Below are 26701 nucleotides of genomic sequence, written 5' to 3' on the forward strand. Positions count from 1 at the left end.
CTATTCTATTCTATTCTATTCTATTCTATTCTATTCTAGATAATTTGACAAAGGCAATGTACAGTAACCTGAATATACACTATTTTGTCAAAAGTATTTGCTTACCTGCCTTTACTCGCATATGAACTTACTGTAAGTGACATCCCATTCCTAATCCATAGGTTTCAATATGACGTCGGTCCACCCTTTGCAGCTATAACAGCTTCAACTCTTCTGGGAAGGCTGTCCACAAGGTTCAGGAGTGTGTTTATGAGAATTTTTTACCATTCTTCCAGAAGCACATTTGTGAGGTCACACACTGATGTTGGACGAGTTTACGTGGCCTACCACTTTGTGGCTGAGTTGCTGTCATTCCCAAACACTTCCATGATCTTATAATACAGTTGACAGTTGACTGTGGAATATTTAGGAGCGAGGAAATTTCACCACTGGATTTGTTGCACAGGTGGCATCCTATCACAGTTCCACGCTGGAATTCACTGAGCTCCTGAGAGCGACCCATTCTTTCACAAATGTTTGTAAAAACAGCCTGCTGCCTAGGTACTTGATTTTATACACCTGTGGCCATGGAAGTGATTGGAACACCTGATTCTGATTATTTGGCTGGGTGAGCGAATACTTTTGGCAATATAGTGTATCATAACTGATTAACATCCGTTGCCATATTACAAATTTGTTTTCATAATTGAGTAAAATTCTCCAGTTCTTTATCTTGATAACATTCTAACAAATGCCTATTGTGGCAAATGTTTCTAAAGTTAGAGCTAATTATGGTTATTTGGTTAGGATTAGCTCTCTCTTTTTTATTATTTGCCTAATTTAAACTACTAACAGAATGCATGTTTGTTTCGTGCATTTTTTGTATCAGTTCTCTTCTAAATTAGGGAGATGGAATGGTTGTGTATATTACTTTTCTAGATTTTTGGAGACCATATCTCTTAGTTTTCTACATAAATCAGCATCAGTGCCTTAGGAAGAGTGCCATTATTTGATTTTGTTTACCAGATTTCACAAAGACCACTTCACAGTTAGCTACCAATTTCTTTTCCAATTCACCTTCTTTCTCTCTTCCTTTATAAATCATGCTACTTTGACAAAACATACTGAAAAATATAAATCATTGTTAGCCCATTTGATCATTTGCTTCATCGTACTGCCATTCATTCATTGTCCACCCACCTCAAATTCATGACTATGGGTGGCTAATATGGTTTTTATTTTACAAGTACATCAGCAGCTGAGATACAGAAATCGGTAACAAACAACAGCCACTGCATAGGCTCTTCCACACATCTAAATCCCAGAGACCAGTGACAAAACTGTTTTTTGTCTTTGAGGCCTTACAAAAAAAATCAGTAGGGCCAGGGCTAATCTAATGTCCTAGATTATGATATTTCAAATCAGCTGTATTTTATTGTTTTATCAAATAATGACTGTAATTGCCGTGGGAACTGTTCTGGTTGCAAATGAAAGGACCTGCTCAAGCCTCCCATGGCTACTAAGAAGTACAGCACTGTTGGTCTGAAAACTGCACGAGAACTCCTCATATGGAATAGCTCGTTTGCCCTCTCTGAGATGAAGTATAGCATAGCATAGCATAGCCTTTCTTGTCATTGTACATCATATATATAATGAAACTGGTTTTAGCCTCACTGATGCAATCCAAGACAACAAATACAAACAACATAAATAGTCTAAAGAATAATCCCTATGCAACTAATTAGGGAAGAAAAAGAAAAACTAGCCATACATTTCCGAGTGTGCGTGGAGTGATTGTGGTTGTGTTTAAGAGTCTGACAGCCCAAGGATAGAAACTATTTTTAAACCTATTTGTTCGGCAGGCTACGCTTCAATGTTTTCGGCCCGATGGTAGAAGAGTGAAGAGACACTGTCCAAGGTGTGAATCATTATGACCTTTGAATAATGCAAACTTGTCTGTTCTAGAAAGCCTTTGAGATATTGGTGAGAATCATCCTGCTAGGTGTGTTGATGCATTATTGTTAATAAGTAAATAAATAAAATTAAATGATTTACCATATTTCTGTATTTTTATTAGTGTGCTGGGTCATTGCTGTTGCTCTGTGCGTTCCAGAGATTCTTTAAGATGGTTTTAAAATTTTACAAATAATTAAAACTGAATTTTTAAAAAAATGAGCAGAGTGCTGATTGACATGAAATCATAAAGAGTTTAGAAACAGAACTTCAGGGTCCAATAATTCTTACTGTGTATCTAGCTGAACATTACTGCTGGGATTGTGTACCTATGTATGTTTAATATGTTCAGTTCTTGGAATAAATAAATTCCAAACACTTTATCATCCTTATTTCTCTTCCATGTCTTCTGCTATCATCATAATAGGCTAACTGATATTCAAAAATGAGTTTAGGAAATATATTTGGTATGTTAATATGATAAAATTATATTTTTCCTGTTATATACCTGTAAACAGTAAATATATGTCACCAGTTATCAGTTTAACTTGTTTCATACTTTTAATATCTTTTAGGATAAATTTAGTATTTGCTTTCACAACTGTTGCTGCTCATGACCAAAGTTTGATGGAAAACAATATAAAATATACAATCATCAGTGAACATGAAGATATTTTCTATATTCATCCCATCACAGGTAAATTAGCCTATTTATCTTCATTTGCTCTAAATTCATTTGAGGGTTTAGTAAAATATTTTACATAGTGGAGTTATGATTGCCTTTGTATAAACATCATTCAAGGGCTTAGTGTTTATTTATTTAAATTCCAGTAAAAATTGGGTTTAGTTCTTTAATCTTAAAAAAAGATATGTGCTTAAAATAAAATTTTAAATAGGTTTTTTTCCTTAAAATTCATCTGAATTGAGAATATGATTTATCCTTCTATAGCAGGGGTGTCCAAACTTGGCAACTTTAAGACTTGTGGACTTCAACTCCCAGCTGGCTGGGGAATTCTGGGAGTTGAAGTCCACAAGTCTTAAAGTTGCCAAGTTTGGACACCCCTGTTCTATAGTGATGTCAGTAGCAAAGGTCAGCAATATATATATATATATATATATATATATATATATATATATATATATATATATATATATATATATATATATATATATATATATATATATATATATATATATATATATATATATATATATATATATATATATATATATATATATATATATATATATATGTCTGATGACAATTCCATGGTCATGTGGCCGGCATGACTAAACACAGAAGGTGCAGGGAACGCTGTTTCCTTCCCACCAAGCTGGTCCCTATTTTTCTACTTGCATTTTTACATGCTTTGGAACTGCTAGGTTGGCAGAAGCTGGGGCAAGTAACGGGAGCTCACTCCATTACACAGCGCTAGGGATTCAAACCGCTGAACTGCCAACCTTTTTGATCAACAAGCTCAGTGTCTTAGCCACTGAGCCACCATGTCATCCTATTTTTTTTAATCTTAGATATCTAAAAAAAACCCAAATATTTCATTCAAAATTCCCTAGACCCAAGGTACCCAAAATTTTTCTAAGTAACTGTTACTATTACAAAAGTAATCTCTTTTAAAAAAAAGACTGTAAGATGGTCATAATTATTAATTTCATGCTGGTGATTTCATGCCAGTATATAATCAAAGAAAACCAAAACTAATGAAATATTCAATGTATGAATGTTGGATTAGATTTGGGAAGCTACGAGTCATCCTCCTAAGGACTTCCTCCTCCTTCCTTTCACAGGTGATGTATTTATTGCTTCTTCTCATTTGGTCACACAAGTCTTTACATCCTGTTGCTTTTTCTGAAAGCTGGCCTTTTTTTTTTTTGACCTGAAGAGCTGATTCAGTAGGAGTTGGGAAGAGACCTACACTCACACTACTAGGGTCCCAGTAATGTTTCAGCTTCAGCTCTTTTATAATCTCAGTGAAGGTACAGTATATCTCGGTTATGGTACCAAGACTAGTACTGCCAACCTACTTCAACAGCTCACTTGGTAGATTGCTCCGTGAAGATACTGAAAGGGCCTCCACATGCAACACAGAAACCTGCATGGGACAAGTTGAATGAACAGTAGAGTGAATTGCTACATATGGAGCCTTGCAGCTGGGTCAGTCCAGCAAGATTTGTTTTGAGGATGAAAAGAAGAAGGAACAAGTGCAAATACATTGCATGGTCAACTTACCCCAAACACTAAAATAAAATCTTAGTCTAATAAGATCTTCTTTGGTGTTACTAATTTTTTAAAATATCTATTACATATAAAATTTTGGATATAAATGTATGAGTATTCAGACTGTCACTTTCAGATTGAATTGATACAATTCCAGGTCATTTCAACATCATTATATTACTCCATTTTACAAATAGCATGCACCTAATTCTTTGAATATGTAAGTATATTTTAACCCTGCGTGTTTTTGGACTTCAAATGGAAGGGAGTTCCAAAGTTATGGATGAGATTCATAAGGCATCACATTTGCTGTTGGGGTTGTAGAATCTCCATGGAAGGCCTATCTGTTTGTAGCTTTATACTGTATGTGTTTAAAGTGCAGATCAGAGGTGGGTTGCTACCGGTTTGCATCACATTTGCTGTTGGTGTTGTAGAATCTCCATGGAAGGCCTATCTGTTTATAGCTTTATACTGTATGTGTTTAAAGTGCAGATCAGAGGTGGGTTGCTACCGGTTTGCACTGGTTCGGGCGAACCGGTAGTGGAAATTGGGACTGGGTCGCTGAACCAATAGGGATGGCAGGCTGGCCACGGCCCCAAACTGGTTCCCCAATCCCTTTGCCAGCATGTTTTTTAGTCATTTTATAATGTTCTGTGCATGCACAAAGCAATTTACAAGCAACGTGCGGTGGGCGCACAAACGAAGCGAAACAGCAGTAACTGGTGCAGATTATGTACATCACTTCTTCATTCAAAGTTAGGTTTGTTTATTAGTTCTCCAGTTAGCCCGTTAATTGTACTGATGAGAAATATATTTTCTAATAATGTTTTTTTTTTAAAAATCTAAGATTTCATTTATTCTGATATGGGTACAGTGATTGTGAACTTCATATCAATTTTATTTACCAAATTAAGCAAAGTAAAGATGGAATTTTTCCCCTTCAGATTTAGTATTTAACATCAACGTTTTACACAGGGTTGATCAAAAAAAGGAGTGTAAACCTTTTCTATATTTGTGAGAATTGAATTGTATTTTGTATTTAAAAGTATATTTTGTATTTCAACTTATCCCCAAATACTGAAGTCAAAAAGAAAATGACCTGAAACGTAAAACTATGTTTTAAAGGTTTTAAGATGAAACAGGCTAGATTTTATGAGAAAAGTTGCTATATACTAAATGAATACCAGCTGACTGCTGAAAACATAATTTCCTCCTGGCTGTGGAAAAAGAGATCTACTGCTTAGTTAAACCCCAAGTATGTTTTTAATAATCAATTATTTTATTAACATGACTGTCTCATTTAATCTAAATCAAGTTCACATTTGGGAACATTTATAAAAGATGTTTTCAACAACTCCTCAGCTAATAGAATAGAGTAAAAACAAAACAAAACAAAGTAAAATAGTTTACATACTGCCTGACTTCTTGTTGGCAGAGTAATCAGGATATATTTCATATTCACCCAAGGTTTCATTTCTGTGGGGATGATTTGCTTAAATTATTTTGAGGCTTGATTTACTTGTATCATCATGCTGTGCAATACAGCTTTGAATGGAGTACAATGCTAGGAAACTGGCATATGCCCAATAGGAACATAACTGAATAATTGTTAACTAGGATACTTGCTGATTAGGAAATAGTGCGTGCTGTTATTGCTGCTACAGCATCCAGCCTGTCATGAAGAAATGCCAACCTTTTTGGCACAGAGTGCCTAAAACAGAATGCATGTGTGTCCGCGCGTCCCGGACCACTGGAAACCTGAAGACCATCTGGCTGGCACATGCATGCCCGTTTCCAGGCCATTTTTTGTGCCAAAAGCAGCCTGGTATTTGGCTGTTTTCAGGCGCTTCAGTGCTCTGGCACCCACAAAGACCAGCTGGCTGTGCCGAAAACCAGAAGAGCAGTTGGCGACGGTGCACGTGACCTAGAGAGGGCTCGGCGTGCCACCTCTGGCACGCATGCCATAGGTTCGCCATCACGGCTATAGTCTATCCTAAGTACACTATATTGCCAAAAGTATTTGCTCACAACTGAGTCTGATGTGGATGGGTGAGCGAATACTTTTGGAAATATAGTGTATCTGTCAGTGACATATGAATTTTCTTGAAATTGCAGATGGTTAAACGAGCTTGCATTGGCCATTAGTGCTCTCTAAAGGCAATAAAGTCTCTGTAGTTCTGCTTCTTTCAGTTTAAATCAAATGGCCCATATTACCATAGACTTTCTTCGTAGTATAGGTTTGAATCACCCTCGTGTTCACTTTTGATTTTGCCAAGTTTATCTTGCAATTCACAAGGAAGATACATAGGCTGACTTTAAAGCACTGGTGTAGTTAACTTAAAGGCATAAATGACAAATGTAAAGATGTTATACACAGCTGTGCTCTTTAAAAGTCTTTTTGGTCCAAAGAATTTGTGCCATTTTTGATCTTGGAGGTTACTGGTTTCTACATCTATTTTCTCAAAATCTGTTATTTTATCTGTCTTTCGTTATAGGAAAAGCTACCTTTCTTTGTATAGATAGGTGTACCTATCTTACACCTTTTCTATGATCCACACACAGAGAGCCTCTCTTCTGGCACCATTTCTTGTAATTCAGTATTTTCAAGGCTGATACCCACATTAATCTACCAAGTTGGCATCCCACCACATGGGGAAAATGATAATCTTAGTGACCCGGAAAATTGGAGGAAACTGCTTCCCCCATTCTAAGCTGTGTGCTTCTTTAGTTCTCTGAAATTGAGATTTTGTATTTATTTCAATTATATGTGTTTTAAAAGACATACATGCTTCAATTCAATTGCAAGGATGCACACATTTCTATTTAGATAGAATCAAATATGTATATTTTAATTTTGCTATTCTGGTTTTCGGAAGATTAAATTTTGGCCTGCTTTATATTTTTTCAGGCTGTAGGAAAGGGACCCTGTAACCTTTGTGGTAAACAAACAAACAACAAACAAACAAAAGACAAAATGTTCTACATATCTTTGATTGCTCTATTGCTTAACTTCAGTAAGAACAGATGGTATACCTCACTATTATCCCTTAATTTTGGTAAGAACCATTTTATTAAAGATTTCAAGATTCTAACTTCTTGCCAAATTGCCAGAATAATTTTTCATTTTCAAAATTTCTAATTTAGACATTGCAATGAGAGAATCATTTTCATTGCACATGTAACAGTCTGATGTAGATAGCTTCTTTTGTCTTTAGGTGAAATTACAGTAAAACGTACTGAATTTCTTGACTATGAAGTCAGAAAGGAAGTGCGTTTTTCAGTTGTTTTAGCTGAAAATGGCATGGCTTCAGCAGTGTGTGGTGTTACAGGACATTAATGATAATGCACCTCAGTTTGAACAAAGCTATATCAGAGCATCAGTTTGGGAAGGCCAAGCCTATGATGCATATATTACACAGGTAAGAACATAGGAATACAAACAACACTCTGCTGGATCAGATCCCTGGCCCATTTGTATCACAGTGGCCAACCAACTACTCAAGGTAGCCCACTGATTTTCCACCAGATTGCCCTTCAGAGGCAGCAGGAAGTGTTAAGTTCTCTATAAGCTACCAAGCAAGTAGTACAGTAGTGTGTTGCATGTGAAGGCATTGTAAGAAGAAATACTACTGCAAAACCAAGAAAGAAAACTGCTAAACTTCTAATGGATATGTGCTTCCCGTTTGAATGGAAACCTATAACCAGAATTTAAGAAGCTAGCCAAGAGCTTCCATGCACATTGTTATCCCTTGTTCAGATGTGAATGACAGAAAAGTTCAAAAGACAAATTTAAGATTTGGAACTCTCTACAAATACATTAGGTTACTATACATGTTATTTCAGCCATTTCAAATATGATAAAAGTTGTCTATAAGTTCATTTTTATTGAGATGTATTTCATAAGTTGTTGATGAAATGCATTTGAATTGTATATGCACATGTTGTCCACACATGACCAAAATATGACCAAAAACATATTCTAAAAAACAAAACAAAACAAAAAGCTAATTTCACTTATTATCTCAAGATTAGCATGGATTTTGTACCCATACAGATCTATACAACAGACTCTGAAAGTGGACGAAATGGAGAAATTGGATATTCTATTTTATTTGGGAATATAATGAAGTATTTCTCATTGATTCAGAACGAGGAATTATATCTACAAATATGGCTCTGGATCGTGAAGACATTTCATTATATAGGTTTGTAATGATTATAAAATCTATATTATATCATGTTTGACATAAGCCTTGAAAATGTGTTACTTATAAGCAAATACAATACAGATATGTATATGGGTTATACACATAATTTTTTTTTCTGAATCTGGACCATAGCTACACCAAATGTGTTGGTTGTAGTTGTATATTATTTAAATAATGAATGCTGTGTTGTTTTGTTACCTGTGTCCTTCAGTGCTTATCTTCATACTCTATGGCAGAAATATAGTAATGTTAATTACTTTGTTACTTGTTAAGTATTTTGGGGAGCACACATTTTTATCTATTTGATAATATGATTTTAGAATCTCGTTTTCTGACACAGAATCATAAGAAGTTGTCAAATCAGATAGTGGTCCATCCAACACAAGGGTGTCAAACTCAATCCTATTGTGGGCTGCGTTGGGATTTTGTTTGCCCTTGAGAAGCCGGGGTAGGCATGGCTTGGTCATTACAGCTGGCTGGCTGGGAGTATCTGCACTTGGGGCAGCAGGGACCAGTCCCTTGCCATCTCCGGGATGGGTTGTGGGCCAACTCCCCAACCTATCATGGGCCAGATTTGGCCCAGGGGCCACATATTTTATCTTTGATCTAGCAATACAATACAATACAATAGTAGAGTTGGAAGGGACCTTGGAGGTCTTCTAGTCCAACCCCCTGCCTAGGCAGGAAACCCTATACCGTTTCAGACAAATAGCTATCCAACATCTTCTTAAAGACTTCCAGTGTTGGGGCATTCACAACTTCTGGAGGCAAGCTGTTCCACTGATTAATTGTTCTCACTGTCAGGAAATTTCTCCTCAGTTCTAAGTTGCAAATTATTACTTAATGATGGCAGAGTTCTCCATAATTCCACCTTGGAATCTTTCTCAACACTGACCCTGAAAGTCTCTTCATGCAAATGATAGTATAGATCCTTTTCTTGGGAAATATTACTAACCATTATGTATGGAATAGTAGTTGTTTCTGTGAAGAATGTATTTTGCAGAGAAAGTACAGAGAAATAAATATTCTTGGTCACAGTTTGGAACGCATTTCCCCCCATTTCTGATCAGTCACTTTTTTTCAACTAAGGATGTTACATTATCAGACTTCTATACTACACAAAAGCTCTTTAAGCTGTCTGTTTCCCCCCAATAGCTGTGCATTTAAACATATTCAAAAGCGAAGTTGACATAATTAAGTGAAATTAATGAACTCAGAATGCAACTATAGTAAGATCACAAGAATTGCTCATAATTAAGCCTTTTAAAATAAATTGCCCACTGGGGTATTTAAAGTATTTCTTCTGTAGCTTGTTTTAGCTAAAATAAAGTGAAAAACAGGTCCTTTTAAAGTGGGTAGTTATAGAATTTGTCTCTAAAAACATAAAGGTTCCAGGAAATTCAGGATGCTTTATTCTGTCTCCAGTTCTAACAAGACTGGAAGGAAAATGCTTTTTATAGCCCAGTTCTGTTTATTTTTACATTCTGTTCATTTAAATGTTCATTTAACTTCCTTTTCTCAGTGCCTTGTATTTCAGTGTAAATCTTTCCCTTCGTTATATTTTGTCCATTGAAATCAAAGGCTTTAGTGTGAGAGGTAACCCGAAATATTGAAATAAGTCTTTGAGAATTGTACTTTAACAAACATAATCTAATGTGTGTGACATTTGCCACTTCCAAAGCCACTGCTGAAGATTCTTCATGTCACCATTTCTGTTTTCTTTCATCCGCACTCTTGAGGTTTCACCTAAAATAGGTCGGCAACATTTGAGGGATGTGGGTTCCCTGGAGAAATACAGTAGGCCATGATATAGTAGGCCACATCATGATATAGTGACATCATAGAAACAGGTAAAGGTGAATCCTTTGGGAGGATACGTGTGTGCTAAATGAGGAAAGTGAAATCTGAAACTTATCAGAGACAAACTGCTCCAATTCATCCGCAGAATAAAAAAGCCCAGTCCCAACAACTCCAGCTGACATTTTTGAGGACATTTCGCCTCTGTTTTTAGAGAGTTGGAGGATTTAAAAATGAAAATGAGGGCAGTGCACCTCTAGAAGTCTTTGAGCTCCCATTACACTTTTATTATGATGGTTGGTTACCCAGAAAATCAGATAGTTAGACTGGAATTGACATTTGTGTCCTTCTCAAGAACCTGAATAGACAGATATTGTTTAACCAACAGCTACTGCCACATCCATTATCAATACATCTGTCTTTCTTATCAAGCAGATTTAATAATTGTTGATAAGAAAGACAAAAAAGTATGTATTATTATTATTAATCATTGCACAGTCAGCCAGATGTTCAGTCTGGGTTTGGCACTTTTGTCTACCTATCGAGTCCTTACCAAGGACCTGGGATAGGCAAATCTGGATGTTTGATGGTGTTACAGATATCGTCGCAGGATGGAAGCAGTTCCAAGTAAAGCAGTCTTCTGCAATTGACTGATGGCAAATTTGTCAATGCCTATGGTGTTCAAGTTGTTTTGGGACTGTACCCAAGGCACCTATTACTATTGGTAGTGCCCTTGCTTGCCCTTGCCATAGTAATTCTATTTCTATTTGTAGATCTTTGTATTTTGTTATCTTCTCCAGTTCTTTCTGTTATATTCTGCTGTTTATTATTATTATTATTATTATTAATGTTATTATTATTATTTCAAAACAAAATAAATATAAAAGTTGCACAAGGTGAAATATACCGTATTTTTCAGAGTATAAGACGAACCTTTTTTCCTCAAAAAAGAGGCTGAAAACCTGGCTGCATCTTATACACTGAATACAGCATTTTTTTGCCTCCTGAAACCACGCCCCCTTCACCAAAATGGCCATGCATAGCCTTTAGGAGGCTTTCAGAGTGCTCCTGAGAGCTGGGGAGGGCAGAAATGAGTGAAAAACACGCCATTTTTTTGCTCAATTGTGCCTCCCCCAACCCCCAGGAGCACTCTATAAATGAAAAAAAACAGGCTGTTTTGGGGAGGTCTGTAGAGTGCAAAAACTTTTTTTTTAATTTACCTCTTCAAAAACTTGGTGCACCTTATACTCTGGTGCATCTTATACTCCGAAAAATACGGCAGTCATTTTACCATCAGATTTGGGCGGCACAGTTTCAAGATGGTGGACGTACAAATGAGGCTGCTTCTGGTTGCCTAATGCTAGTGTAAAACATATTTGTGCAGGGTTTTTTTTTTTAAAAAAAAATTCTGATGTATCTAATTCAGTGTGTCTGGGAATAATTTCCCAAGCTTTTTTTCTAAACGTATTACTGAACGCAACAATTAGAAATGATTTCATGTGCTCTAAAATAAATTGCTGCTTTTAAAATGCATTTTCCCTTGAACAAACTATAGCCGAACTCAAGACTAATTTTTTTTTTGAAACTTCTGAAACTGCAATGATCTGTTTTTGAAGCTAAATGCTGGGAATGTTAAAACTTTAAAGTAAGAATTTGAGAGGGAACTGTTAACAGAGACTTTATCTAGATGCCCTTGCTGATATATTTTATCGTGTTTTTCAAACAGTAAAATGTAAGAAACTGGTTAGTTTAGTATGTATTTCTACGTGTACCTTGCTTTACACCACCTCCTGGGTAGCCTGGCACAAGGTTGATCGACATGGCGCACGCTGATCCACCAAGGTAGCCAGACATCTGAGGACAGAAGAACAACTATAGCACAAGAGAAGCGAGCACTCCGCAAAGCCACAGCTGCCAATGCTGCAACAATGGTGCCCTCACTTGTCTGCCCGACAGGAGGCAGAACATTTCATGCCTGATTAGGCCTTACCAACCACCTGCAGACACACAACCTGTTAGATGTCAAGGTCCTCTTCGAACACGATGGTCGAACATCAGCTTACTTACAAATATTCTAGGCATAATGTGAAATTATGGCTGTTTAGAAAATTAAATGCAAGTTTGTAGTTTAAGTAATATATTCTGACCATTTTTAAACCTCAAAAACCCAGTAGAGAGCCAGCGTGGTAGATGAACGGCAATAGAATCCTAAAATCAAATTGTAATGTTCGTATTTATTCCTGACATTTGAATAAAGGAAAACAAATGTTTGTCACTTTTTGAAAGGAGGTTATTGTATCAGAGATGAAAGGGAATGTATGTATGTATGTATGTATGTGTGTGTGTGTGTGTGTGTGTGTGTGTGTGTGTGTTACAACCTCTGGTATGCCCAAATATGGGAGGAAGCTCACTACTCCCCCCTTCTGTCCTTCGGCTCATCACAGAAAACCATCCAGGCAGAAAACCATATTTTTATTTTTAATGTTGCCTTTTTATATTTATCAGCACAAATACAACACACGCACACACACACATATATATATTATATTTATATTATATTTACAATGTATACTCTGCTATACGTCAAACATTTACAATATATTAATACATTTGAAGGGATAAAACTGCCGTATATCAATTTAAGACTATTTACAGTACATAAAGCATATTCACCCCATTAAATCTTTGTGTCTGCTTAGTCCTGTTCTTTTGTTCTAGCTTTTATTGAACTCTGTGAACTTCTTTATGTATCAACATAAAAAGTGCTGTGCAAGTGTTACCAATTAAAGTTATTTAGTCTTTTGAAGAATATTTTGCTTTAACTTAGAAGTAATTGGTGTAAAGTAGTGTGGTTAAGAGAGTTCTATCACTCTTGTGTAATGCTTTATTGCTTTAGGGAGTCAATGAGGTGAATCAAAACTAAACTGACTATTTTAGAAGAAATCAATGAGGTAATTGAACTATGTTTTCATTAAAATCCCATTGATTTCAGTGAAAATGTAGTTAAACTTGATCCATCTCAGTGTTTGCAGATTTAATCTTTACATGGGTTATAAAGAAGTTGAAGTCCCACTGAATTCAATAGATGTTATTTTTGAGTAAGACACTACTTAGTCCAATTGGATATTATCTCAGGTGGATTTGTGTATGGCAGGGGTGTCAAACTGGCGGCCCACAGGCCGAATGGATCACACGCAGGCCATGCCTACCCCGGCTCCGCAAAGGCAAAAAAGTCACAATATGTCATGTGACGTGATCGAGTTTGATACCCATGGTGTATGGAATCACCTCCTCCTGAAACCAGTATGATTTTTCAATGCAGTTGATAATAACATAGGTTATTATTTTTCTCTCACCATTGCATATACCATTATTCTTGGTCTATAGGTTCATATCACGTTACTATTGCAGAAAAAATGCAGGAGGGAGCAATGCTGCCTTAAATTCCTGTATAAAAGGCAGTATATAAATCAATAAGAACATAGTGTACATTTTTAGTTTTGTAACTCTATTTCTCTCTCTCGTATGTAGGGTTCTTAAAAAAGAATTTTAAAGCAATTATTAATGCTACTATTCTAATAAATAATTAACATAGTATGCCATTCTATAAATTAAGAAAATCTATTCAATTGCTTATGTTCTTTTTTTAAAAAAAAAACCTAGTAGACAAATACAGGATTATCTTTCACAAATGATTTTATTATACTAACATTTTCACTGAAAATAAATGACGATTTTTCAGACACTTTGTAATAATTAGTATATTACTATATAATTACTATATTACTATATACCTGCACAATGTTTCTGGCAGCCAATAATCCCAGGTTTACTGATTCCCTAATAGGTTGGTTGTACAAGCTGCAAAGGACAAAGGAATCCCTGGGCTATTTGCTATTTGCACGATAGAGATAGAAGTTGTAGATATCAATGATAAAGCTCCAACTCTGCAGCCATTTGATATTATTCATTTCTCTGAAAGTAAGAATGATTCTCATTTTATGCTTGGATTAAACTTTAAACATAGTTTTAGTTTAAGAAATAGTTTTTCTTTCAATTTATATTCTTGATCAAATAGCAAGTATCATTTTAGCAAATATTCTATGAGATATTTCTAATACCTATGAATATTCTATTTTTTGAACTATTTAAAATAAACACAAAAAATAATGCAATCTATTCCTTTAAATCTTAAAAGGACATTTTGTCTTAAGGCACATTAATCTGGAAATTAAGAATTGATTATTATTTATTATTCCTGACATTTAGTTTTAATTTTTGTTTAGTTTTGGGGGGAGGGGCCCCTACTGTGAAGCTAAGACTACCAACTTTAAGAGAATTTTAGAATACTCTTAATGTTGACAGAGCATGGTGTCTTGAGCTAGTGGAGGAAAATTGAAATCTAACTCAAATAATGATAGCTAATTTAGCAGGTTCTAAAAGTAGACTAGATAGGAAAGAGATGACAATATCAGTAGTTACTAAAATAAATGTTGGATTCCTACTGATACAAGTAGTTGCAAATGATACAGACCTGGGCCCACCTCTTCACTACAGTTTTGCTGAAGGTTATAATCATGGAAAGAAATTTGCAATCAACCAATTGAAGGGAACAATTACACTGGTGAAGGCATTAGATTTTGAAATAAATACTCATCTGGAACTTTTTATCAACGTTTCAGATTCTGTGCATCAAACCATAGAACGACTTCAAATTCTTATAGCTGATGTCAATGATAATCCTCCAGTGTTCAGGATACCTATCGGGTAAGAAAAAGAAATGCCAGGATCCGTAATCTATTGTTTAAAATCAATTAATGGTCAATATTTGAAATGCTGTATTTTATTTCCCTTTCTTTCAGGTGATGATATCTGAATGTAGGTACATAAATGACTCTGTCTTGATTGTGCATGCCACAGACAAAGATTCGGAGCACAATGGAAATATATTCTATAGAATGATTTCTCTGTCTGACACATTTTTTATTGATCCACAAAATGGTGAGCATGCATAAATGAACAACCAAATTGGCAAAAATCCTGTTCAAGATTCTGTGTGCTGAGAATGCTTAATAGGCGGTCTTTTCGTGCATACCTTGTGTAGCTAAATATATTATTCATGACTTTAAATAAGGATCTAGGTACTTCTTCTAAGTGCTAGAAGAAAGGATCCAAGGGGTTGATAACATCATATAGTATTTATTCTACATTTTAGGTTGTATATCTACTCTTTGGCCTATCTAAATCTATTCATCTAATTTAAATGCTATTACTTTTCTGTGACTTAGAAAATTTCACAAAATTAATACATTTTAAGAATATCAGAATTTCTTTAATAGTAAGAAATAAGTACTAACATGTTATATGATTTTCACAGTAACTACATATGTTTTTCATACTCCTTGAATTTACATGAACTCCATTTAGTACATGCAATTTTTGGCTGTCTGGAATTGTCCTTTTATATTGTCTTTCTCTTTTCCAGCACTGAAAAACTTTTTAAATGATGACTTTTTCATTTTTGTGCAATACAGAAAGGGGAAACTGTAGTGTTAGTACTAAAAGTTTTTGCACAACATAATGCATGTTTTGTTTTATTTTATTTTAGGTTCACTATTTCTTGTTAAGCCACTGACCTATCAGTTCAGTAACCCAGAGATTCATCTCCTTGTAGAAGCTAGCGATCATGGAAATCCTCCTTTGACTGCTTTGATTTCTGTTACAGTGCAGATACAGGCTATGAATACATACATTCCTCTATTTACAATGGAAACCTATACTTTTACTATAAGTGAAAATGCTTCAGTTGGGGAGAACTTGTTCACATTCTCAGTTAATGACCATGGTAGAAATCATCAAGGCACCAATGTTGTGTATTCCATCATTGGTGGCAATAACGATAATAAATTCTATGTGAAAAAGCTCATATTTGGGGCAGAATATTCAGATCAAACAATTGGAAATCTTGTTTTGAGGAAAAACCTAGATCGAGAGAAATGTTCATCTTATAAGTTGTTAATTCTTGCATCTGATCCTAGAGCTGCTCATCTAAATTCCACTGCTACTGTGTAAATTAGTATTTTAGATGTTAATGACAATCCACCTTTATTTACAAGTTTGGAATATCATGTTCATGTCAGGGAAGATTTTCCAATTGGTAGTTACATTACTTCAGTGTCAGCATATGATTATGATGCTGGAACCAATGCAGATGTCACTTACAACACAGCCTCTGGAAATGATAAAGGGCACTTCTAACTAGAAGGTAAAACTGGCTCAATACATCTGATCAGAGCTCTAGATTACGAGGCTGCTACGGAATTCAACTTGACTGTCCAAGCTTCTGACGGAGGAATAGTTCTGAAAAATGTGGCTTTTGCTATTGTTTTTATTAGTGTCCTTGGATGCTAAGGATTATGTCCCCGTATTTTTTTCCCCAAACCTCAAGTGTGCTATACGTGAAAATATGCCTGCTTTTTCCTCTGTTTGCACAATTTCTGCACTAGATTTTGATACTGGCCCATTTGGTTATCTTGCCTACTCTATCCAGTCATCTTGCTTGTCTAGTCATGGAAATCTTGGAGATCGTAACCTGTTTATAATAGATTCTTTGTCTGGAAATATCCGCCCCAAGCAGGTGCTTGACTTTGTACATCAGAGTAAGTAGTGTTTCGTTGCACAGGCAAAAGATAAAAGCAATTCCACAGCTACCATTACTGTGTGGATTAATGTTGAAGGATTAGATGAATTTGACCCTGTGTTCAACCAAGATGAATATTTCTTTTATTTTCCTGAGAAGAATGAAGCTGGGCAGTAGATTGGGGATATAAAAGCATCAGACTGTGATGGTGGAGTGGATGGTGTCATTTATTATACTTTGTTAGGACAATCTTCCTACAGCAGTAGGTCTGTTTATTTGGCTGGATCTATTCACAAAAAAAGAAGCAGCAAGAAGGAGAAAGATGTCACTTTTGAACTTCTAATAAAAACTCATAGTCCAAAGCAGGACTCAAAGTCCAGCACCTGCACAGTTCTGGTAAACATTTTTAATAGCCTGGAGAGCTATCCCACACTGCCAGCAGCTAACCTGTCCGTTAGCATTGCCATCTCTATCATAGTACTTTTGTTTTTAGCCATCTGCCTTGCTATGCTTATTGGTAGATATATACTAAAAGATACCTGCAGGTGTAGCCTGAAGAAAGAGATGCCATGTCCCTCAGTTATAGATCTAAACATGCATGGACAAAAGAACTCATCTAAACATTTCCAAGAACCCCAAATCCATGGAACAACTGTTCTTCCTTTAGGGAGCATAGCTGATTGGCACCAGAGATAAAAGAAATATTGATAGTGTTTGTGTACAAATCAACTCACATAGCCATGGATCAATAGAAGAGAAAATTGGAGAAAATGTGGAACTAAAAAAAATAAATGAACATCCTAATAGGAAGGATACGAGATCTGCTTTAAGTGACAAATGCTCATTTATACCAGATTCAGGAATTCCAAGGGATTCTGATCAGTTTTCATGTCAGCCTGGAGAAAATAAGATGATGTACATTTCTCAAAACACAGAAGCTCTCCATTACTTCAGAGAACTACTCTGCAACAAAATGGTGTCCCACACACTTGCAAAAGTGACAGTTAAAGAAATTGAGATAACGACAGATCTCACAATGGAATACATAGAAGCACCTGATAGCAAGGATCTTGTTCCCCCATTAGAGTCTGTTAAAGATCTTGGAGAGAATCATAACTGAAATTGTTTGCTGAACTGGGAAGCCAGCTTTAAGCCTCTTGCTTCTGTGTTCTGTGACCTTGCAGAACTTCAGGATGAAAGTATTGAAATACATAATTTTCCTAAAGGGGACAAATCTTTCATTTTTCCTCCTTTGCTTGCTTCTACAGCTCAACCTGATTTAAAATCATTTTTCTCACAACTGCCAACTTCATTGCCAGATGCATTTTAAAAATATCCCCATTCATATGATGTCCATCATTTGAAATCTCCTTCAGCGCTTATAGTCCTAGGTTTGTCACCTTTTCACCAAAGAGCCATGGTGGCACAGTGGTTAGAATGCAGTACTGCAGGCTACTTCTGCTGCCTGCTGGCTGCCTGCAATTTAGCAGTTCGAATCTCACCAGGCTCAAGTCTTCCATCCTTCCGAGGTCGGTAAAATGAGGACCCAGATTGTTGGGGGCAATGTGCTGATTCTGTAAACCTCTTAGAGAGGGCTGTAAAAGCACTATGAAGTGGTATATAAGTCTAAATGCTATAGCTATTCCCTATCTCTGCTGACAATAGAAAAACCTACAATATCTCCAGTTGCCTCATATCTTAATCTGAAGGGAATCAGTTCTAGTTGGTCAGCATGCGAACTTTCAACAGAAGAAATTTAGGAATCTGCAAATAATTTATCATTGGTTTCATATATACTGTAAAACAGACACTAGGCATTCTGGTCATATATTATAAAGCAGAGCATGCTATATCATAAAGCTGTAAATGTTTTATTTTCATAAGTTAAAAATTACTTAGCCAAGCTTATTTCCATAAATAATTCTTCACAACATATACTATCAACTTGTCAGATACTACCAGGAATAGTCTATAATTCTCTTTTTTCCTGCCTATGTTTGAGATCCCTGTCTAGGGGAAATCCAATGGAAATGACTTTTACATGATATTCATTCTGAATCTCGGGAAGGGTGTTGCTAAAGATGGATTCATTCATACTTCAGTTTAGGATGGAAATGATGCTACAGTATATAATATTCAATCCATATAGAACTGGCTAGCACTGATGATAGCAATAGCACTTAGACCAGGGGTGTCCAAACTTGGGAACTTTAAGACTTGTGGACTTCAACTCCCAGAATTCCCCAGCCAACATGGCTGGCTGGGGAATTCTGGGAGTTGAAGTCCACAAGTCTTAAAGTTCCCAAGTTTGGACACCCCTGACTTAGACGTACAGTATATACTGCTTCATAGTGCTTTACAGCCCTTTCTAAGCGGTTTACAGAGTCTGCTTTATATATTTTACATATATGTATAACCAACCAAAAATGTAAAGCTATGGCAATAGGATTACATGATTAAATCAAGTAATATTATTTAAATATTTTTTTAAATATATTTTTTCTACTTTTAAACTGTAGTTACATTTAGAGTCTTTCAACGCTTTAAGACAGGGAAATCGAACTATTTCATTGAGGGCTGCATCAGGGTTATGGCTGACCTTGGGTGGGCCGGATGGGGGGATGTGGCCAGAGTGGCCGTGGCCAGCTTAATGTCATTCATGTTTGGGGAGGGGGGGAAATGTGGTGGCCCAGGTGCTCTGCCGGCAAAAACGGGCTCCCAAGCTCCTGTAACCCTCTGCCAGTGAACACGAGCTTGGGAGAGCCGCATGTGGCCCTCCGGAGCTCCGTTTTCACTGGCAGAGGCACCAAGGGTCGGTCCTTAGCTGTTTTCAGGTTGACCCAGCGGGCCAGATCTAAGCACGCCGTGGGCCGGATCTGGCCCCCGGGCCTTGAGTTTGACTGCCTAAGAGGAAGTATTTTGCAGTGTGACGGTCCAATTCTGACCAAATTAAGCAACTCAGAAACATGCATGCATACATATATAACACTTAAAGTTCAGACAGCAGCTCTCAATAATGACTGACGGTATAATATTTTGGAAAAAGCATAAATATTCATACATAGGATACACATTCTAGATTTGAGACAGATATTTGGCAACAAATATTTAGAGATATAGCCTAGCTATATTTAGAAAATAAAATATGAACCCTAAATACATGATATTATATTGGTTTACATAAAATATTTTTAAGCCTTATATATATTCACTACTAATGCTTTTTTAGAACAGGTAATAACATAGCATTCTATAATTAATTCTAAAATGCTTGTTGGTGATAAAGTATCAAGTATTACTTCTTTGTTTTAATTATCAATAAATCGTATTCTAACATTCTGGTTTTTTTACCATATAATACTATTACAGTTTTACTTGTTCTTATTTTTTCAGTTTAGATAACATTCATTATTCATACCTTCATTATATTTTTATCAAATCCATTATCACTATGCTATTTTTTACTAGCATATATTGGAAAGGTTAAATTTTAAAATACATATAAATAATATCACAGTCTCATTCTCGAGGTTTTCTATTAATGCTTATATATGCCGTTTACATTGAGACTTAGTCAAAGATTCTGTGTGAATACAGGTTAGATACAGAAAGTCTCATTGAAGCATTTTGTTTAAGTTACATTTGTCAAGAGTTGACTTAATTCATCACCTGTTTGTTTCTCACAATGCTATATAATTACTAAAACTCTTGTGCTGCTATTATGCCACATAAGCAGCAGTAGCTTTAACAAGTTCCTACAAAGGTAGACAAATACGTCTACAGCAATAACAGTCTACAAGAAGGCTATGACAAAACTAAGGCTTGTTCTTTTGTTAACAGTTGCCTCTCAATTTCTGGCCTGGTACTGAAATACGAAATGTATATTGTCCCTAGTTCTTAATGAGATGTGGATTTATGTTGACTGATCATTGCTGTAGATGGCAATACCTGGAATCCTCTTTAGAGTTGCATTGACAACCAGGTGGCTTACACAAATCCCTATTTGCCTCAGCATGCAAGGCCAATGTCATTGTCTAAGCTAAAATATCTGGAGAGCATCGGATTGTCTCTCAACTTTAGAGAATATGGGTAAAACTTGACACAGCTGAGTTAAAAATTCATCATTTTTTTCCAGGCAACACTGAAAAATGTTATGGACTAAGTTGCCTAGAGTATGTCTAGACTCATATAGACTGGTGGCCTAAAACTATTTATTTAACTTTCTACTAACATACCAAAATAGCTGCCTTTTATTATTACCAACACACCTTGTACCTTCTCCAATAATAGCTGTAAGCTGATTCCCTTTTGTAGACATACTTATGCCATGCCATGCTTAAGATAATCATACTTAAGAAATCTTCAATTAAATATTTTGTTACATTTTTCTTTTTAATGTATATATTTACTAATCTGTCCAAAACTGTGAGGTATATTAAGCAGATGTAGTTCTGTCTCGTGTGTGGTTGAACATAGAAAAGTGAATATATACAACAAGAGGCTGCTATAAATCATAAGACAGCTCTTTTCACCTGGTTTTTTTAATTTGTTGTGTAAACAATGTAATTCATTTATTTTACTGTAAATTTACTTTTCACTTGCTTCAAATAGTCTCTTCTCTGTTATGTCAGTAAAGAAAGAAGTAGATCAGCATATACTAATATTAGAAGAATAAAGTCTGTGAATGGAAAAGTGAATTAAGCCCCAAAGTGTAAAATGTAGAAAATAATGTTTTATTTTCATGACACTTGAACTGACATGAGAATACCAAATTATTATTTTGAACTAATAAGGACAAAAAGCATTGTATAAAACAGAGTCCAGACAAAATGGAAGCAAGAATGGATGCAAGGATATAAAGATAGAAGTATAGTGAATGTCTTTGGTATAAATTTAATAAATATTTCATTTATTTTATTTTATTTTGATTACTATTCCCTACCCCTTGTCTACACTTTGTATTTTCAATTTTTAAATTAAATTTCATAATAAAAATACAAATGAAAATAAAGGTATATACCCCTGTATAAAAATTGATCGTCTTGCAAAACAATAGCATGACTGGTATATATGTTATGTGTACATAGAACTGCATTAATCAATGGAATTTTGTAGCAGTCATAATTTTTCCAACACAAATTTCTCCTACCTCTCTTTTGAAGAACATTATGTCAAAATCATACTTGACAATAAGCTAAAACATAGATGGATTCATCCCAAGTGAACATGTAGACTTTTCTAACATATCATACATAAAATAGCAATAGATGTGGAAGGTACAGAAAGTTTTAACCTCTGATGCCCATGTGTACTACACAATAATAAAAACGACATAGCTACCATGTTTCCCCTAAAATAAGCTCTTGCCCTTATTTTCAGAGAGGTCTTATTATGTTTGAGGTGTAGAAGGCCCCTTAACATCGGCCCACAGATCAGCTGATCCAGAGAGGGCTGGACGCTCTGTCTCTGTTTCTGGCACACTCTTGCTAGCCATAGCATTGCTGGGCCTGCTGCTCTTTTTGCAGCTGCCACTAAAAGAGGGGGTGCGGTAGCTAGGGTTTGCTGGAGTGGCTTCCGCAAGTCCATTCCGTTTGTATGGCAGGTGCATGTGGGGTGCGTGGAGCATGTTCCCCCTCTCCCCCACCTCCCAGGAAATGGCGGGGACCAGCTGTGCATGCTTTTAAATATTTAGGGGAGGGCTTACTTTGCGGGGAGGGCTTATTTTAGCGCATGCACTCAAAAGCCTGATTGGGCTTATTATCTGGAAACATGGTATCTATATACTGATGTCATTAAGGTTATTGAAAGAAATGAATACCACTGTAGAAACACTAGACAGCATTGACGATTTACCGACCAGCTGAGTCATTCTAAGGCAAATTCTTCCTTTTGGATAATCAAATGAAGGTGTCTGGTAATCATATTATCAAGTTCTAATACAGTTTTTTTTTAATGCTGACACACACCTGTAGTGATAAGATCTTTCATAAAGCAGAAGAATCTGTTAAGTGCTCATATTTGGCTAGAACCTTTTCCCAAAGAAACTCAATAATATAAAATGAAATATTCCTGTGGCTTGAAGCACCTCTGCCAGAATAAATAAGTTTATTGTAACAGCAGTTTCATTAAATCCACAAACTGCACCTGGGAGAATCAAAGTATCAGTTAATATAATTGGCAAAACTAAACTGATTCCCTGCAATGCACTGAATATAAAACAGCAAGGAATATGTTGCATAAGGAAAGATTCCAAGGCTATAGAATCTATAGAGTAGGTCTACAGTAGTATACATCTGAGAGGGACATTTTCTTATATAACATCTAAACCAAGAGAATCAAGCTTTATTTCTTGGAGGGTATAGAAGTGTGTGGACCACTTAGAATCAGATCCTCAACAAAGCATGATGAGAGTAAAAAAATTTTAATTTTTTTTTTTAAATACTGCAAATAGTTATATGTAATAGTGATAGTATTATGTACTTGCCTTAGGCTATTTTGCCCCTTCATTTACATATAATGATCAGAATATTAAAAACAAACCTGATGGAATGAAAACTAAGGTGACAGAAACACAATTTATTTTTTGGTCTGTGAATGAAGTTTCAAGAGATGGTCTCTATTCTTGTGTACAGGTGCAACTAACTGCCATACAGACATCTTCACACTTAGTCAATTTAAGCAAGTTTTACTTTCCAGATTTGTTGTCCAGTATTACTATGCAGAAAACATTTTCTCCATGCATAATTAGGAAATTGCATCCTTTTCTTACTTCCAGTAATTTGATCCTTGCCTTTATAGATAGGCTTTATAGGCTGTTGAAGTGATGTCCCGATGTCTGGAAGCCGTACGGGTCTGGATGGATGACAACAGGCTCAGGCTCAACCCCTCCAAGACAGAGTGGCTGTGGCTTCCGGCTTCCCGGTTCAACCAGCATATGCCATCGCTGACCATCGGAGATGATCAATTAGCCCCGGTGGAAGGGGCACGCAATTTGGGCGTCCTCCTTGATGCCCGGCTGTCTATGGAAGATCATGTGACAGCCGTGGCGAGAGGGGCGTTCCACCAGGTTCGCCTGGTGCGCCAGTTGCGGCCCCTTTTGGACCGGGAGGCCTTGCGTACAGTCACTCACGCGCTGGTGACGTCTCGCCTGGACTACTGTAATGCTCTCTACATGGGGCTCCCCTTGAGGTGCACCCGGAGACTGCAGTTGGTCCAGAATGCAGCCGCGCGGGTAATTATGGGGAGATCGAGGTTCTCCCATATAACACCTATCCTGCGCGAGCTGCACTGGCTTCCTGTGGTCTACCGGGTGCGCTTCAAGGTACTGGTTACCACCTTCAAAACGCTCCATGGCACAGGGCCTAGTTACCTGCGGGATCGCGTCCTGCCCCATACATCCCTGCGACCCGTCCACTCACACAGAGAGGGACTACTCCGGGTGCCGTCCTCCAGAGAGTGCCAGAGGGCAGCGCCCAGAAGTAGGGCCTTCTCTGTAGTGGGCCCCACCCTTTGGAATGACCTCCCCCCAGACATCAGAACTACAACCGACCTTCGCTCCTTCCGTATGAAGCTGAAAACCTACCTGTTTCGACTAGCTGACCTGGCATAACTCTACAACCTCCCCAGCCCAGGGCATTTTTAATTGTAATTTTAGTTTTTAAGGGTTAATTTCACTGGGGTTTTAACTTTTTAAGTATTGTAACTTATTTATTTATTCTTACCTCCTCTATACGCTATATAATACCTTTGTACGTCGCCCCGAGTCCCTGTGGGGAGAGGGGGCGACTAATAAGTTCAAGTAATAAATAAATAAATAAATAAATAGATGTCAGACTTTGTTTATCTTGCTTTCAACTCCCCCATTTCCTTTTTGTCTCTCTTAATCTGTCATTCAGTTGTCTTTTTTAGCTGATGCCACAGAGGTAATTTTCCTCTTATTATTATAATCTTCAAATGAATCCCATGAACTCAGAGCAAAACTTATTTTTTTTCTGGAAAGCTTATCAGTTCTCGATAATATGGGTATTTATTTTCTAAATTCCATTCATCAACATGTTTTCATTTCTGTAATAATTTATTATTAATGTAAAGGCACGTATGGAAGTAATATACTTCAAAGAAAGGTTTGAGTAAATAACTGTCTACTTTATTACTATTTAAAGTTATATTACATGTTATGACAAATCTGCAAGAAAGTTAGGCTTTGTTTTTAAAATTATTTTTCTTTAACTTTGAAGATTTCTTTGCTTTCACATCTACAGTTTTCTAAAGCATAGAATAAATGATAAAAAACAATATATTCCATGAAAAACTCCATTAAATCCTTAGAAATAAAAAAAATCAAATAAATAGATCAATACAAAAACAAAAACTAACCCTCCCCCATAAATACAAGCTTAAATAAGTCATTTCAGGAATGCACAATGCTTTGTGCTCCATTCACAAACGGTTCTGATGTTGCGTGAAACATATTTTTCTCTCCTGAGTTATGATATTTGCCAGATTCTGTAATGCCATAAACCAATTTTTGTTTTGGAAAATTTATTTATGGAAAATTTTTTCAATATTTTTAGATTGTTTGTTCGTCCAGATGAAAACTAGAATTAGACTGTCTATGACAAGAACACCATTTTGTATTCAACTGAAGCACAAGCTGAATAAAAAACTAGTAACAGAAATAATGAAGCAGAGTAAAAATGTTTTCAGGATCTATTTAAAATCCAACAGGCAGGGAATTTCACTGAAATGTGCCGCCACTGCATTGTATTAGTAGTGTCAATTATAGCTGCTAAAACCAATCTGAAGCAAAAATCACATCTACAGTATAAGGTAAGGTAAAGGTTCCCCTCACACATATGTGCTAGTCATTCCTGACTCTAGGGGACGGTGTTCATCTCCGTTTCAAAGCCGAAGAGCCAGCGCTGTCCGAAGACCTTTCCGTGGTCATGTGGCCGGCATGATTAAATGCCGAAGACGCACAGAACACTGTTACCTTCCCACCAAAGTGGTCCCTATTTTTCCACTTCTATTTTTACATGCTTTAGAACTGCTAGGTTGGCAGACAATGGGATAAATAACAGGAGCTCACTCCGTTATGCGGCACTAGGGATTCGAACTGCCAAACTGCTGACCTTTCTGATTGACAAGCTCAGCGTCTTAGCCACTGAGCCACCACCTCTACAGTATACTGTATGTGAGTGCAAATAGTATATCAATTTATTTAGCCCAACTCAAATAGGGTTGTAAATGTTAAAACCACTTTTTAAATGAACAGCCTATAGAATTGATAATGTTGGAATGATAAGAACCTCGGGGTAGCAACATTTTGTATCAATTTAAGGTTGAGATCTGTTTGCAAAGTCATGTGGAGCACAGTAGAGTAGTTCAGCCAAACTATAATCTGTAATTAAAAAAAAGGTTAATTGACCCAGGAAATTACAGCTGGGCATCAGCCTAAAATGCTAGGATAGTGGTAAATTGTTTGATTAGGAATGGGAAGATCCATTTTTCCTTATCCAGAGTGACTGGAGCTCCCTAGGTGACAGACCTCATTCTCATTCTCATTCATACAATTTACCTCAGCAATTTTTGTGGGGGGAAATAGAGATATTATGTGAGCCATCTTAAGTTTGTAAACAAAATATTTATTTTATTTATGTATTTATTAAGAAACTTTCTATGGTTCCCAACTCACATGACTCCAGGGGGCTTATTGAAGGATATATATTAAATAATTAATTTTTGAAAAATATTGTTGCTCATGCATTATGTAACGGCTTTCTTGGAACTTTCTAAATTTTAAATACATTGATTTGTGCTGTGATGCCCCCACATTATAATAGTCAAACATTCATGAAATGTGATATGTCTACTAAATTCTTGGTCTGTGTT

The 26701-nt window shown here is 36.3% G+C and overlaps 1 protein-coding gene across 1 annotated transcript in view; it reads left to right on the forward strand.

Annotated features, from left to right (window-relative positions):
• DCHS2 (dachsous cadherin-related 2) overlaps positions 1 to 18570 on the forward strand; it is a gene marked incomplete at both ends in the record, with an annotated part of 47211 nt that extends 28641 nt beyond the window's left edge. Inside the window, 18 exon segments of the mRNA XM_081959717.1 lie at positions 2508 to 2629; positions 7381 to 7489; positions 7491 to 7584; positions 8220 to 8283; positions 8286 to 8370; positions 14018 to 14151; positions 14604 to 14920; positions 14926 to 14937; positions 15033 to 15171; positions 15779 to 16239; positions 16243 to 16425; positions 16429 to 16569; positions 16571 to 16834; positions 16838 to 16984; positions 16988 to 17355; positions 17549 to 17896; positions 17939 to 18124; positions 18450 to 18570. Coding sequence (XP_081815843.1) covers positions 2508 to 2629; positions 7381 to 7489; positions 7491 to 7584; positions 8220 to 8283; positions 8286 to 8370; positions 14018 to 14151; positions 14604 to 14920; positions 14926 to 14937; positions 15033 to 15171; positions 15779 to 16239; positions 16243 to 16425; positions 16429 to 16569; positions 16571 to 16834; positions 16838 to 16984; positions 16988 to 17355; positions 17549 to 17896; positions 17939 to 18124; positions 18450 to 18570 — 3295 coding nt within the window.
• Positions 18571 to 26701: the final 8131 nt, after the last annotated feature.

This window comes from Natrix helvetica, assembly GCF_964273705.1.
Source record: "Natrix helvetica genome assembly, chromosome: 7".
NCBI classification, from domain to species: Eukaryota; Metazoa; Chordata; class Lepidosauria; order Squamata; family Natricidae; genus Natrix; species Natrix helvetica.